Below are 14,313 nucleotides of genomic sequence, written 5' to 3' on the forward strand. Positions count from 1 at the left end.
GGCTACAGAACATAGATCCGCAGGGTTGCAGATGCAGAGCGTATATCCGTAGGCTGGCAGATGCAAAGCGTATCTGGAGGGTTGCGGAGCATATATCCGCAGAATTACAGAGAGTATCCGCAGGGCTGCAGATGCAGAGTGTATATCCGCAGGGTTGCAGAGCGTATAGTCGCAGGGCTGCAGATGCAGAGCATATATCCACAGGGTTAAAGAGCGTATATCTGCAGGGCTGCAAAGCATATATCCACAGGGTTGTAGAGCAGATATCGGCAGAGTTGAGGAGGATATCTACTGGGTTGCAAAGCGTATATCCGCAGGGTTGCAGAGTATATATCCGCAGGGTTGCAAAGCGTATATCCGCAGGGCTGCAGAGTATATATCCGCAGGGCTGCCGAGCATACAGTCTATCTGCAGGGTTGCAGATGCAGAGCATATCTGCAGGGTTGCAAAGCATATATCCGCAGGGCTGCAGAGCATATATCGGCAGGGTTGCAGAGCACGTATCCGTAGGGTTGCAGATCATATATCCGCAGGGTTGCAAAGCATATATCAGCAGGGTTGCAGAGTGTGTATCCACAGGGCTGCAGAGCATATATCTGCAGGGTTGCAAAGCATATATCCACAGGGCTGCAGAGCATATATCCGCAGATTGCAGATGCAGAGTGCATCCGCATGGTTACATACCCGCGGATTTGTAATGTACAGAGCGACAACGTAGTTGCATCATTTCCGCCACGAAACGTACCACTGAATTTCACACAGGCTTTTCTGCAGTGGGAGGTCACCATGGAAAGGTCCCGTGGGCACACTCATATATGTCACTCTTGACCCCTTGACAACCATTACGAGGCTGAAGTTGGTTTCTTATTCGGCAAATTTTTCTTTTCTGTTTTTTATAGGTTTAACAACAAAAAATAATCATCACAATAATAATATACAATACAGCGAGGTGCCCTGATGTGAATACACTGAAAACCAGCTACAAAAACTATAAACTGGCACTGAAGGGCATTAATGAAATGGTTAAATGACTTTGGGCCTCTGATCTCACATTAAGAACACATAGTGTGGTGTAACTGGTGGTCAACGTCACAGGGATGGATGTTCCCTGTGATGCAACCTGTATTATTTTGTCTTTAGTACACACGAGCACTAATATGTCATTTTGTGCATCTGGGTCCGAGTAGCTACGAGAGATGGGAGGGTCTGGCTACCCATATTGTTAGGCATCAGGTTTCTGTCACTGCACAGCAGGAATCCCAAGCCTTGCCTTCAGCAGTCTCGCATTCCTCTCCAGCCACAGAGGTGCCCACTCAGCGGGCACATAAATCCCAGCGCTCTGCTCAGACCAGCTTTGTGGGTTTGGTTGCTGCTGCCACCTCTGGTCCAGCTATAGTAACGCATGCTGGCCTGCAGCGAACAACTCCAGGGACTAAGTCCTCCTTTCGAACCACTGAGCATGCCCGTGGGACGATCTCCTATTGGAGATCGGAGGTCACATGCGCAGGTCCTTCTCCAGCTCGGATTGGACCAGCAGGAAGGTCCCGGAAGGACGCTGCTATAAAAGGTTTGCATGGCTGCCTCGCCATGTGCTATGATAGACATTGATTCTATGTTGTTTAGTGATGTGTGTGATGATGGATGTATGAGACTGGTGACTGACTCATTAAGACTCCCTCCCTTTGATACGCATGAGTTAGGGTCTTCTGCTTAGCGCCGCAGTGTACTCAGCTCTCCTTCCTGTAGCGCCTGTGGGCGTCAGTCAGTACAAGCATCACATACCGCGGATACCGCAGCGTCTGCCAGAGCGGCGCCGTGTGCAGCTAGGTGCACTTTCCAGCACTGTGCTTATGCTGGTTAGTGGTGACCGCCAGGGTAGACATAGTACCCGCTCTGAGCGGTAATTTACACTGAGTCGTGACCTGTGACGCTTAACAGGTCATGCTTATACGCCAGCTAGTACGGACTCTGTGAAGTAACAGAGTGTCCTTGCATGCACAGGGTGAGTGGTTACCCGCCGGTGTTCGGCTATCTCTTATATCCCATTCGTCATTGTCTAGCAGCAGTTTACACCTCTGCACTGTGGACCCTGGGCTGCGAATGCACCCTATACCATCTTTATTATTTGGTGTGTTCCGCTAGCCCTTAAGAGGTGGATCACCCTTCCGTTTTTGACGCCCGTCAAAATCCGCCGTATTGCAAAAAAAAACCGGATCTGCCATTTTTTGGGGGCGGATCCTTTTTTTTCCCCATAGACTTGCATTAGTGGCTAAAGCGGATCCGTCCAAAAAACAGATCCGGTAGCATCCGTTTGTGGCAAAACGGAAACGGATCCGTTTTTTCACACTTTGGCGGACGCCAAAAAACTGAAATGTGAAACAGACTTTACACATATTACCTCACCTCTGGGTGAGGGTGCTAACCGTACTCTGTTTTCCCTGTGTGTGTGGTTGTGAGTTTCAGGACCTGCAGTGAGGTCATGACCATGTGACCAGCCCAGGTGATCCATACCTCACCTGTGGGTGAGGTTACAAGTTATGTAATGGAGGTGTGTTTAGTACTTGGCAGTGAGTGTGTGGAGTCTGTGAGAGTGGACAGACTTCCCTGTGTCCGGCTGGACACTACAGAGTGGTATATGAGATACCTCCGAAGTGGACGGACTGAGAACTGTGAGTGAAACTGACCGGGGTCAGTGAAAAATATTTGTGGGATACCTCTGACGATAAGAGGTATCTGGGAACCTGTGTGGCCGACACCAACAGGTAACGGACAGGAATCCATGTAGTGCTGACCAGGGTCAGAAAGAGACTGCAATTAGGCTACAGAGCCTGCGTGCCCACAGGTCTGAGAGAGCGGTTTTAAGTGAAAGAACATTCCTGCGTGCATGTTATATCGCTGCCAAGCGAGTACACCCCAACCCGCTAGTGATCGCTACGTCACAATAGTGATGCCCTGCATCACTCCCAGGTCCCTCCAGCCTGGCCCAAATGGGTTCTGGGCATCAGAACTGCTATAAAAGTGGGCAAACAGTTGATTTTCACAAATTTGAAAAAGTAACTGTTTTTAAGGGGTTAAATGACTTTGGGCCACTGACCTCACATTAAGAATACACATCATCGTATTTTTAGTGTGAGATCAGTGGCCCAAAGTCACTTAACCCATTAAAAACATCAGTTACTTATTCAAATCTGTGAAAATGGGCTCTTTGCCCACTTTGATGCCAATTCTGATGTCCAGAACCCATTTGGGCCAGGCTGGAGGGACCTGGGAGTGATGTGGGGCTCCGTTCTATAGATGTCTGCAGGGTGTTATCAGTGGCCCAATGTCATTTAACCCTTTCATTAACACCTTTCAGTGCCTATTTTTGTAGCTGTTAAGTGTATTCACAGCTGGGCACCTCGCTGCATTGCATGCTATGAGGCTATGTGCACACGGTGCGGATTCTGCTGCTCATCCGCAGCAGATTTAGGTGCATTGCACAGTACCATTGTTTTCAATAGAAAACGCAGTGCACATGCTGCGGATTTTTCCGCGGTTTACAATCAGCAGCATGTCAATTCTTTAGTGCAGAAACGCTGCAGTTTCACATCATCCATTATGAGGTGTAAAACCACAGATATCTGCGGGTTTTACTACAAAATCCGCAGAGTCAAAAACCTCCGTGTGCACATAGCCTTATTGTGATGCTTATTTTTGTTGTTTAACCTATAAAAGACAGAAAAGAAAATATTGCCGAAGAAACTGCCAAATAAGAAACCAACTTCAGCCTCGTCCAACCATCAGACCTTATGCTACAGCTTCCGTGCTGTGTGGCACCTGCCACCACTCTGCCCTTTATCATGGATTCTCCCGCCATCTCTGTACAATGGTGGCAGCTGCTGCAGAACATGCCCCGCGCCTGCGGTCTGTGGTAGTGATGGCGGCAGGCACCGAGTTCCTGTACAGCTGGCACACACGGTGGGTGGCATGGAGGTGCTTCTCTCTGTCCTCTCTCCTCCTCCACCCGCCCAGACCGCTCCTCCTTCCGCCTCCTTCCTCCCGGGCAGCCAGAGCGGTGTCTGCCGGTTCCACAAAATGAGCAGCCGCGGTGGATTTTACCGGCAAGAGCTAAACAAGACGGTGTGGGAGGTGCCGGAGCGGTATCAGCATCTCACCCCTGTAGGCTCCGGGGCCTACGGCTCGGTCTGGTAGGTGAATGGGCCAGGAACAAGTGCTTCCCTCCTTCCCGGGCCCCGGTGTCTGACGCTGGGATCACCGCAATATATGGTGGGGCTGTGCCTGTAGGTGCCAGGTGCGGGGAGTAGGTGCTGCTGCCCTATACAATGTATGTACACAGTGTGTATGTGCTGCTGCCCTATACAATGTATGTACACAGTGTGTATGTGCTGCTGCCCTATACAATGTATGTACACAGTGTGTAGGTGCTGCTGCCCTATACAATGTATGTACACAGTGTGTATCTGCTGCTGCCCTATACAATGTATGTACACAGTGTGTATCTGCTGCTGCCCTATACAATGTATGTACACAGTGTGTATCTGCTGCTGCCCTATACAATGTATGTACACAGTGTGTATCTGCTGCTGCCCTATACAATGTATGTACACAGTGTGTATCTGCTGCTGCCCTATACAATGTATGTACACAGTGTGTAGGCGCTGCTGCCCTATACAATGTATGTACACAGTGTGTAGGCGCTGCTGCCCTATACAATGTATGTACACAGTGTGTAGGTGCTGCTGCCCTATACAATGTATGTACACAGTGTGTAGGTGCTGCTGCCCTATACAATGTATGTACACAGTGTGTAGGTGCTGCTGCCCTATACAATGTATGTACACAGTGTGTAGGTGCTGCTGCCCTATACAATGTATGTACACAGTGTGTAGGTGCTGCTGCCCTATACAATGTATGTACACAGTGTGTAGGTGCTGCTGCCCTATACAATGTATGTACACAGTGTGTAGGTGCTGCTGCCCTATACAATGTATGTACACAGTGTGTAGGTGCTGCTGCCCTATACAATGTATGTACACAGTGTGTAGGTGCTGCTGCCCTATACAATGTATGTACACAGTGTGTAGGTGCTGCTGCCCTATACAATGTATGTACACAGTGTGTAGGTGCTGCTGCCCTATACAATGTATGTACACAGTGTGTAGGTGCTGCTGCCCTATAGAATGTATGTACACAGTGTGTAGGTGCTGCTGCCCTATAGAATGTATGTACACAGTGTGTAGGTGCTGCTGCCCTATACAATGTATGTACACAGTGTGTATCTGCTGCTGCCCTATACAATGTATGTACACAGTGTGTATCTGCTGCTGCCCTATACAATGTATGTACACAGTGTGTATCTGCTGCTGCCCTATACAATGTATGTACACAGTGTGTATCTGCTGCTGCCCTATACAATGTATGTACACAGTGTGTATCTGCTGCTGCCCTATACAATGTATGTACACAGTGTGTAGGTGCTGCTGCCCTATACAATGTATGTACACAGTGTGTAGGTGCTGCTGCCCTATACAATGTATGTACACAGTGTGTAGGTGCTGCTGCCCTATACAATGTATGTACACAGTGTGTAGGTGCTGCTGCCCTATACAATGTATGTACACAGTGTGTAGGTGCTGCTGCCCTATACAATGTATGTACACAGTGTGTAGGTGCTGCTGCCCTATACAATGTATGTACACAGTGTGTAGGTGCTGCTGCCCTATACAATGTATGTACACAGTGTGTAGGTGCTGCTGCCCTATACAATGTATGTACACAGTGTGTAGGTGCTGCTGCCCTATACAATGTATGTACACAGTGTGTAGGTGCTGCTGCCCTATACAATGTATGTACACAGTGTGTAGGTGCTGCTGCCCTATACAATGTATGTACACAGTGTGTAGGCGCTGCTGCCCTATACAATGTATGTACACAGTGTGTAGGCGCTGCTGCCCTATACAATGTATGTACACAGTGTGTAGGCGCTGCTGCCCTATACAATGTATGTACACAGTGTGTAGGCGCTGCTGCCCTATACAATGTATGTACACAGTGTGTAGGCGCTGCTGCCCTATACAATGTATGTACACAGTGTGTAGGCGCTGCTGCCCTATACAATGTATGTACACAGTGTGTAGGCGCTGCTGCCCTATACAATGTATGTACACAGTGTGTAGGCGCTGCTGCCCTATACAATGTATGTACACAGTGTGTAGGCGCTGCTGCCCTATACAATGTATGTACACAGTGTGTAGGCGCTGCTGCCCTATACAATGTATGTACACAGTGTGTAGGCGCTGCTGCCCTATACAATGTATGTACACAGTGTGTAGGCGCTGCTGCCCTATACAATGTATGTACACAGTGTGTAGGCGCTGCTGCCCTATACAATGTATGTACACAGTGTGTAGGCGCTGCTGCCCTATACAATGTATGTACACAGTGTGTAGGCGCTGCTGCCCTATACAATGTATGTACACAGTGTGTAGGCGCTGCTGCCCTATACAATGTATGTACACAGTGTGTAGGCGCTGCTGCCCTATATAGTGTATAGTATACACGACTGGGGCACAAGGTGAACGGTGCTGTGTCCCCACTGTATGTGAGACTGTCGGTGTGGGTGCTTTGTGGCACGCAGTATGACACAACAGTCACAAGAAATCCAAAGCTGCTAAATGTTTGTAAGATGCGGTTACTCTGCCTCACAGACTAAAGTGTCACTTTTTGTGACTGTGGCTCTCGGGGCTGGTCTGCAGTTGGGTTTTTGTAACACTAAAAATGACTGCACGACGGCGAGTTACAGACATATCGCATGTATGATATCCTGCAAGCAAGGTAGCGCTAGCCCATTGTTTGCTTAGCAAGCGGCTCACCGGCCATTTACTTCCTCTTCATGTCAGGAAAGTGGCGCGGCCGGACAATATGGGTTTCAGCTTGAAGGAACTTCAGCTGGATTCGGTGCAGTGTAATCAATAAGTGATCCATCAGTAGTCCGCAGTGTGACTCCGCTCCTACAGCCGCCACCAGCTCGTGTGTGTGGGTTGTGTTCTGTTGTGGAGCAGGTCCACTCGAGGGTCATGGACATACAGTGGCCACAATTCCAATGTAGCTCATCCCGTGGTGGAGCCCCACCATGCGAAGCCAAATTAAAGAGTAACTGTATTTTAAAGTAACTTTTTCAGGTTAGTTTTGCTTTGTGTAAGAGGAATAGCACGATTTTTGGCCTTTATGTGACTTGTACCCTGCTTTTTTTTTTAACCAGTTTTTGCTTTTCCAGGCTCTTTCTCAAAGCGCTATACCCAAAATGACACGTTACCCCTATCCATTATTGATGGGTCTGTCGGAGAAAGTCGAATGCTGTGCTCTGTTTCCTCTGGCAAACCCATTGACAATGAATGGAGCAGATGCCGAGAATGCAAGTCTCCGCTCCAGAGTTGCAGATCTCCGATCTTGAGATTGCTGTGGGTCACCGCGGTTAGACACCCAGTGATCAGCAAGTTATCCCCTAAGTTATACAGTTGTGACCAAAAGTATTGACACCCCTGCAATTCTGTCAGATAATACTCAGTTTCTTCCTGAAAATGATTGCAATCACAAATTCTTTGGTATTATTATCTTCATTTAATTTGTCTTAAATGAAAAAACACAAAAGAGAATGAAGCAAAACATTGATCATTTCACACAAAACTCCAAAAATGGGCCAGACAAAAGTATTGGCACCCTCAGCCTAATACTAGGTTGCACAACCTTTAGCCAAAATAACTGCGACCAACCGCTTCCAGTAACCATCAATGAGTTTCTTACAATGCTCTGCTGGAATTTTAGACCATTCTTCTTTGGCAAACTGCTCCAGGTCCCTGATATTAGAAGGGTGCCTTCTCCAAACTGCCATTTTTAGATCTCTCCACAGGTGTTCTATGGGATTCAGGTCTGGACTCATTGCTGGCCACCTTAGAAGTCTCCAGTGCTTTCTCTCAAACCATTTTCTAGTGCTTTTTGAAGTGTGTTTTGGGTCATTGTCCTGCTGGAAGACCCATGACCTGTGAGGGAGACCCAGCTTTCTCACACTGGGCCCTACATTATGCTGCAAAATTTGTTGGTAGTCTTCAGACTTCATAATGCCATGCACACGGTCAAGCAGTCCAGTGCCAGAGGCAGCTAAGCACCCCCAAAACATCAGGGAACCTCTGCCATGTTTGACTGTAGGGACCGTGTTCTTTTCTTTGCCTCTTTTTTTTTCCTCCGGTAAACTCTATGGTGATGCCTTTGCCCAAAAAGCTCTACTTTTGTCTCATCTGACCATAGAACATTCTTTCAAAACGTTTTAGGCTTTTTCAGGTAAGTTTTGGCAAACTCCAGCCTGGCTTTTTTATGTCTCGGGGTAAGAAGTGGGGTCTTCCTGGGTCTCCTACCATACAGTCCCCTTTATTCAGACGCCGACGGATAGTACGGGTTGACACTGTAATACCCTCGGACTGCAGGGCAGCTTGAACTTGTTTGAATGCTAGTCGAGGTTCTTTATCCAACATCCGCACAATCTTGGGTTGAAATCTCTTGTCAATTTTTCTTTTCCGTCCACATCTAGGGAGGTTAGCCACAGTGCCATGGGCTTTAAACTTCTTGATGACACTGCGCACGGTAGACACAGGAACGAAATTCAGGTCTTTGGAGATGGACTTGTAGCCTTGAGATTGCTCATGCTTCCTCACAATTTGGTTTCTCAAGTCCTCAGACAGTTCTTTGGTCTTCTTTCTTTTCTCCATGCTCAATGTGGTACACACAAGGACACAGGACAGAGGTTGAGTCAACTTTAATCCATGTCAACTGGCTGCAAGTGTGAATTAGTTATTGCCAACACCTGTTAGGTGCCACAGGTAAGTTACAGGTGCTGTTAATTACACAAATTAGAGAAGCATCACATGATTTTTCGAACAGTGCCAATACTTTTGTCCACCCTCTTTTTTATGTTTGGTGTGGAATTATATCCAATTTGGCTTTAGGACAATTCTTTTTGTGTTTTTTCATTTAAGACAAATTAAATGAAGATAATAATACCAAAGAATTTGTGTTTGCAATCATTTTCAGGAAGAAACTGAGTATTATCTGACAGAATTGCAGGGGTGTCAATACTTTTGGCCACAACTGTAGATAAGCGATAACAACTTTTTTGCAATTGACTTTTGAGCTGGTGGGAAGAGACTAGCGGCTATGATCTCTCCCATATTCAACAGAACACATAGAGATGGATTCCTGCTCTTCATTCCTTATCACTCAGATGAGCAGCAGAATGGAAGACATTAAAGGGAATCTGTCACCGGAAGTTGCAGGCCTATGTAAATGCCCTGGGACCGGTCCGATGGGCGGTGTTTCTTCTTTTTTCTCCACCCCATCCGTGGCCCCCGTCCGCGCTCTTCTCCAGTATTCTTCTCAATCATTTGCGCGTGCGGAAAGTAATTTTTCTCCACGTACACGCAGTATGCTTTGCCCAACTGCAGGCAAAGCCGAAAATCATTACTGCGCATGCGCCGGTACACTATGTCCCGGAACTATTTCACTGTGTTAAGCAGTGTACCTGTGAATCCAGCACTGGGGTGAGGTAAAAGACTTCTTACACTGCTCAACACAATCTTTGTGTATTTTCTACCTGTGTTCTCCCTCTCTCCATGAGTATAACAGGAGGTGTAACCTGACACCTCCCTGTGTTGGCGGGCCACTTCGGTGAGCGGGCATTTCCGAGTGGCTATGTTCAGAGAGGGGGGTAGGGGAAGCAGTGTGTTTTAATTGGGGAAGAAAGCTGCATTCTCTGATAAGATCTATTATTATATTCGCCTGCGCCATTGATTTAGACATGGTTTGTTGACAGTACAGTTCCTTTTTACATTAAGTGCCTCATCTAAAGTGGGGGTAAGCCAGTCACAGAGGAGACCATTTATACAGATGGGTCACATACGTTTGTCATCTTCTGGTCCATGGTCCTCTCCAGGATTCACTGCGATTTTTCTGCATTACTGGATGATGTTTTGTAAATAGTAAGAAAACAAATCAAATATTTTCTCCTTTATCTGCTATTTCCTAATGGATATGTCAGTTCCCTGTGATAAGACTATGGTGTAGTATCAGGAAGACATTAGAAAATGTAATGTGATTTCTGAGAACCCTGATAAGCGGGGCCGATATTATCTCCAGGGCATGGGAGAACAGAATGTTACCTTTGCCCGATATTTCCTCCCTTTTGCTGTAAAAATAAGTCCCAAGTTTAGTTGAGACTGAACTGAGGCAAATAAAATAAATCTGCTGTGGTCTGGCTGGGAAGTAGCTAAGAGGTGTCTGCAGAAGGAGCAGCTCCATTCACTATAGTGCAAATACCATGGCCGAAATGGGGAAAACACCCCGACGTGTCATCCAGTGTGCCCATAGGGTTATTGATCGCTTTCACGTTGTCTGTCACTTGGGTAAGGCTAGTTTCACATTAGCGCTTTTAAGCGCAGCGACGGCCTGCGCACGGCTGCAGCTAAGCCCCGCCCCCTGCCGTGCCTCTGCTGGTAGCTCCGCCTACCAGCGCATGACGCTGCATGCGTTCTGCGTCCCCTATCTTTGTCACTGGGGGCGCAGGCCGTGCGCAGTATGCGTTTGGCGGCGCATGCGCCTTTTTGACTGTGCGCCGAGCGCAACCAAACTGCAGCAGGTTGCGTTTGGTGCAGGTCGGCGCACCATCAAAAGGACGCATGCGCCGCCAAACGCATACTGCGCACGGCCTGCGCCCCCAGTGATAAAGATAGGGGACGCATGCAGCGTCATGCGCCGTAGGCGTAGCTACCGGCGGAGGCGGGGCTTAGCTGCGGCCGTGCGCAGGCCGTCGCTGCGCTTAAAAGCGCTAATGTGAAACTAGCCTTAGGCGGCAGAAACCCTCCTACAGATTACTGTAAAATGTTTGGCTGTCATGTTAGAAAGAAAGATGCTTTACAGACGCCGCCATATCGCTGTACTGTCCAGCGAAGAGACCAAGAATCAGCCTCCATGGCAGGGACAATGCATGGGGCAGCTGGAAGAGGTTTCACTATTTTTTGCATTTCTGGCATATTAAAAGGAATCTGTCAATAGAATCAACCCTGACAAGCTGTCTATATGGGCATGTAGGTCATAGGAAGCTGCATAAAATGACACCTGCAAGCCGATGTCTTATCTTAGAGACACATCCAAGGTCTTCATAATATGTAAATTAGTTAAGATCTGTTTTTGCCTAAATCATTAGCATACATGAAAATAAGAAACATTATGATATATCTTTATTAGTGAAATCTACTTCTCTCTCAAAATTCTCATTTCATACAGATTTTTCCATTACAGAGAGAGGAAATCAGGAGAACTTCCTGCAGAATGTCTGTATTTGCCGCTAGCTTCCTCCATAGCACTTTAAAAGTACCAACTGTCATCTCCTGTTTCAGTAATAGTAAAATGTGTATCGACTGAAGACAGGTTTTACCAATGAATTGAGAGTTGAGAGAGTTGCCTAGCCTTAGACTACAAGTCTTCATTCTCTCTGACTGCAGACTTGGGAATCTTCACAGCCTACTGTGTACAGTCATGGCCAAAAGTTTAGAGAATGACACAAATATTATATTTTCACATTATCTGTGGCCCTCTGGTTTTTATGTGTGTTTGTCAGATGTTTTTATCACATACAGAAATATAATTGCAATCATATTATGAGTAACAAAAGGTTATATTGACAGTTAGAATGAGTTAATGCAGCAAGTCAATATTTGCAGTGTTGACCCTTCTTCAGGACCTCAGCAATTCTCCCTGGCATGCTCTCAATCAACTTCTGGATCAAATCCTGACTGATAGCAGTCCATTGTTGCAAAATCAATGCTTTTATTTTGTCTGAATTTGAAGGTTTTTGTTTGTCCACCCATCTCTTGATGATTGACCACAAGTTCTCAATGGGATTAAGATCTGGGGAGTTTCCAGGCCATGGTCCCAAAATCTAAGTTTTGTTCCCTGGGCCATTTAGTTATCACCTTTGCTTTATGGCAAGGTGCTCCATCATGTTGAAAAAGGCATTGTTGATCGCCAAACTGCTCTTGGACGGTTGGGAGAAGTTGCTCTTGGAGGACATTCTGGTACCATTCTTTATTCATGGCTGTGTTTTTAGGCAAGACTGAGAGAGAGCCCATTCCCTTGGCTGAGAAGCCACCCCACACATGAATGGTTTCAGGATGCTTGACAGTTGGCATGAGACAAGACTGGTGGTAGCGCTCACCTGGTCTTCTCCGAATAAGCCGTTTTCCAGATGTCCCAAACAATCGAAAAGGGGATTCATCAGAGAAAATGACTTTACCCCAGTCCTCAGCAGTCCACTCCCTGTACCTCTTGCAGAATATCAGTCTGTCCATGATGTTTTTTCTGGAGAGAAGTGGCTTCTTTGCTGCCCTCCTTGAGACCAGGCCTTGCTCCAAGAATCTCCGCCTCACAGTGCGTGCAGATGCACTCACACCTGCCTGCTGCCATTCCTGAGCAAGCTCTGCACTGCTGGTAGCCCAATCCCGCAGCTGAAACACTTTTAAGAGACGGTCCTGGCGCTTGCTGGTCTTTCTTGGGCGCCCTGGAGCCTTTTTGGCAACAAGGGAACCTCTCTTCTTGAAGTTCTGGATGATGCGATAGATTGTTGACTGAGGTGCAATCTTTGTAGCTGCGATACTCTTCCCTGTTAGGCCATTTTTGTGCAGTGCAATGATGACTGCATGTGTTTCTTTAGAGATAACCATGGTTAACAGAAGAGAAACAATGATGCCAAGCAGCAGCCGCCTTTTAAAGTGTCCAGTGGTGTCATTCTTACTTAATCATGACAGATTGATCTCCAGCCCTGTCCTCATCAACACCCACACCTGTGTTAATGGAGCAATCACTGAAACTATGTTAGCTGGTCCTTTTAAGGCAGGGCTGCAATGATGTTGAAATGTGTTTTGGGGGATAAAGTTAATTTTCTAGGCAAATATTGACTTTGCAAGTAATTGCTGTTAAGCTGATCACTCTTTATAACATTCTGGAGTATATGCAAATTGCCATTAGAAAAAATGAAGCAGTAGACTTTGTAAAAATTAATATTTGTGTCATTCTCTAAACTTTTGACCATGACTGTATGCGCTGTGAGGATTCGCCGCTGCCGGCCATGTGAACACAAGTGTTCGATCTTGCATACATGCTGCAGCATGCCAGCTAGACGTTCGCAGCCCCGCTCAATGCAAGTGTATTGAGTGAGGCCGGACTCGTCTAGTCGGAAGGTGGCCGGAAGTATGCAAATCATGTACTTGCGGTTACATGACTACTCTCTTCCTTCACGAGTGGATTCACTAGTCTGGGGACACAGAGTGACTGCAGACTTGTAGCCTAAGCCTGAACCACCCCCTTAAAAGGAACCTTACAGTTATACATGCTGCCTGAGGAGCAGTATATCGGGCGTTAGCTGTATGATTACAGCCATGTATGTTTGAATGGCACTGTAAAGGCCGCCGTGTCGGGAAGCATGCATCTCCTGCCAGGTTCCCTTTAACCCCTTAATGTCCAATGACGGACACAGTCCATCATTAGACATCTCCCCTGCTTTGATGAGGGCTCCGGCGCTGAGCCTGCATTAAATCTGGGACTTGTCAGCTGTTTTGAACAGCTGACATGTGCACGCAATAGGCGCAAGCGGAATCGCCGTCCGGCCGTGCCTATTAACTTGTTAAATCTCGCTGTCAAAGCTTACAGCGGGCATTTAAATAGCACTTCCGGCCACCGGGCCGGAAGTGAGCTCATCGCTGACCCCCGTCACGTGATGGGGGTCGGCGTCATGTTGCCTGGACAACCAGAGGACTCGTAGAGACCTCCTATGGTTGTTCCAGGCTGATGGCTTTCAGCGCTGCCGGTGGTTAGCGCTGAAAGCACAGGAGTAAATCTGCTACATATGGGCGATCTGCTCATCGCCCATATGTAGCAGAGCCGATCAAGTTGTGCACGCTATTGAAGCATGCCAAAAAAACAAAAAATGTTTAGAAATAAAAAAAAAACCACTAAAAGTTCAAATCACCCCCCTTTCCCCCCAATCAAAATAAAACAGTAAATAAAAATCCCACATACACATATTGGGTATCGCCGCGTTCAGAATCACCCAATCTATCAATAAAAAAAAAAAGCATTAACCTGATCACTAAACGGCATAACGAGAAAAAAAGTCAAAACCCCAGAATTACGTTTTTTTGATCTCTGTGACAATGCATTAAAATGCAATAACGGGCGATCAAAAGAACGTGTCTACATAAAAGTGGTATC

At 46.9% G+C, this 14,313-nt stretch overlaps 1 protein-coding gene across 4 annotated transcripts in view; it reads left to right on the forward strand.

Moving 5' to 3' along the window:
• Positions 1–2,513: 2,513 nt before the first annotated feature.
• Positions 2,514–14,313, forward strand: part of LOC141087706 (mitogen-activated protein kinase 11-like) — an 83,017-nt gene continuing 71,217 nt past the window's right edge. Inside the window, exon 1 of one of the 4 annotated variants that reach the window (XM_073573432.1) lies at positions 2,514–2,669. Coding sequence is in view for 2 of the 4 variants with exons in the window: in XM_073573429.1 (XP_073429530.1) it covers positions 4,075–4,187 (113 nt within the window). In the remaining 2 variants the exon portion in view is untranslated. Of the gene's footprint in view, positions 2,763–3,813; positions 3,958–4,003; positions 4,188–14,313 lie in introns of those variants that run through there. The other 3 variants (XM_073573433.1, XM_073573431.1, XM_073573429.1) reach the window with 3 other exon arrangements.

This window comes from Dendrobates tinctorius, unplaced genomic scaffold (assembly GCF_039654945.1).
Source record: "Dendrobates tinctorius isolate UK_male_01 unplaced genomic scaffold, ASM3965494v1 ptg000035l, whole genome shotgun sequence".
Classification (NCBI taxonomy): Eukaryota; Metazoa; Chordata; class Amphibia; order Anura; family Dendrobatidae; genus Dendrobates; species Dendrobates tinctorius.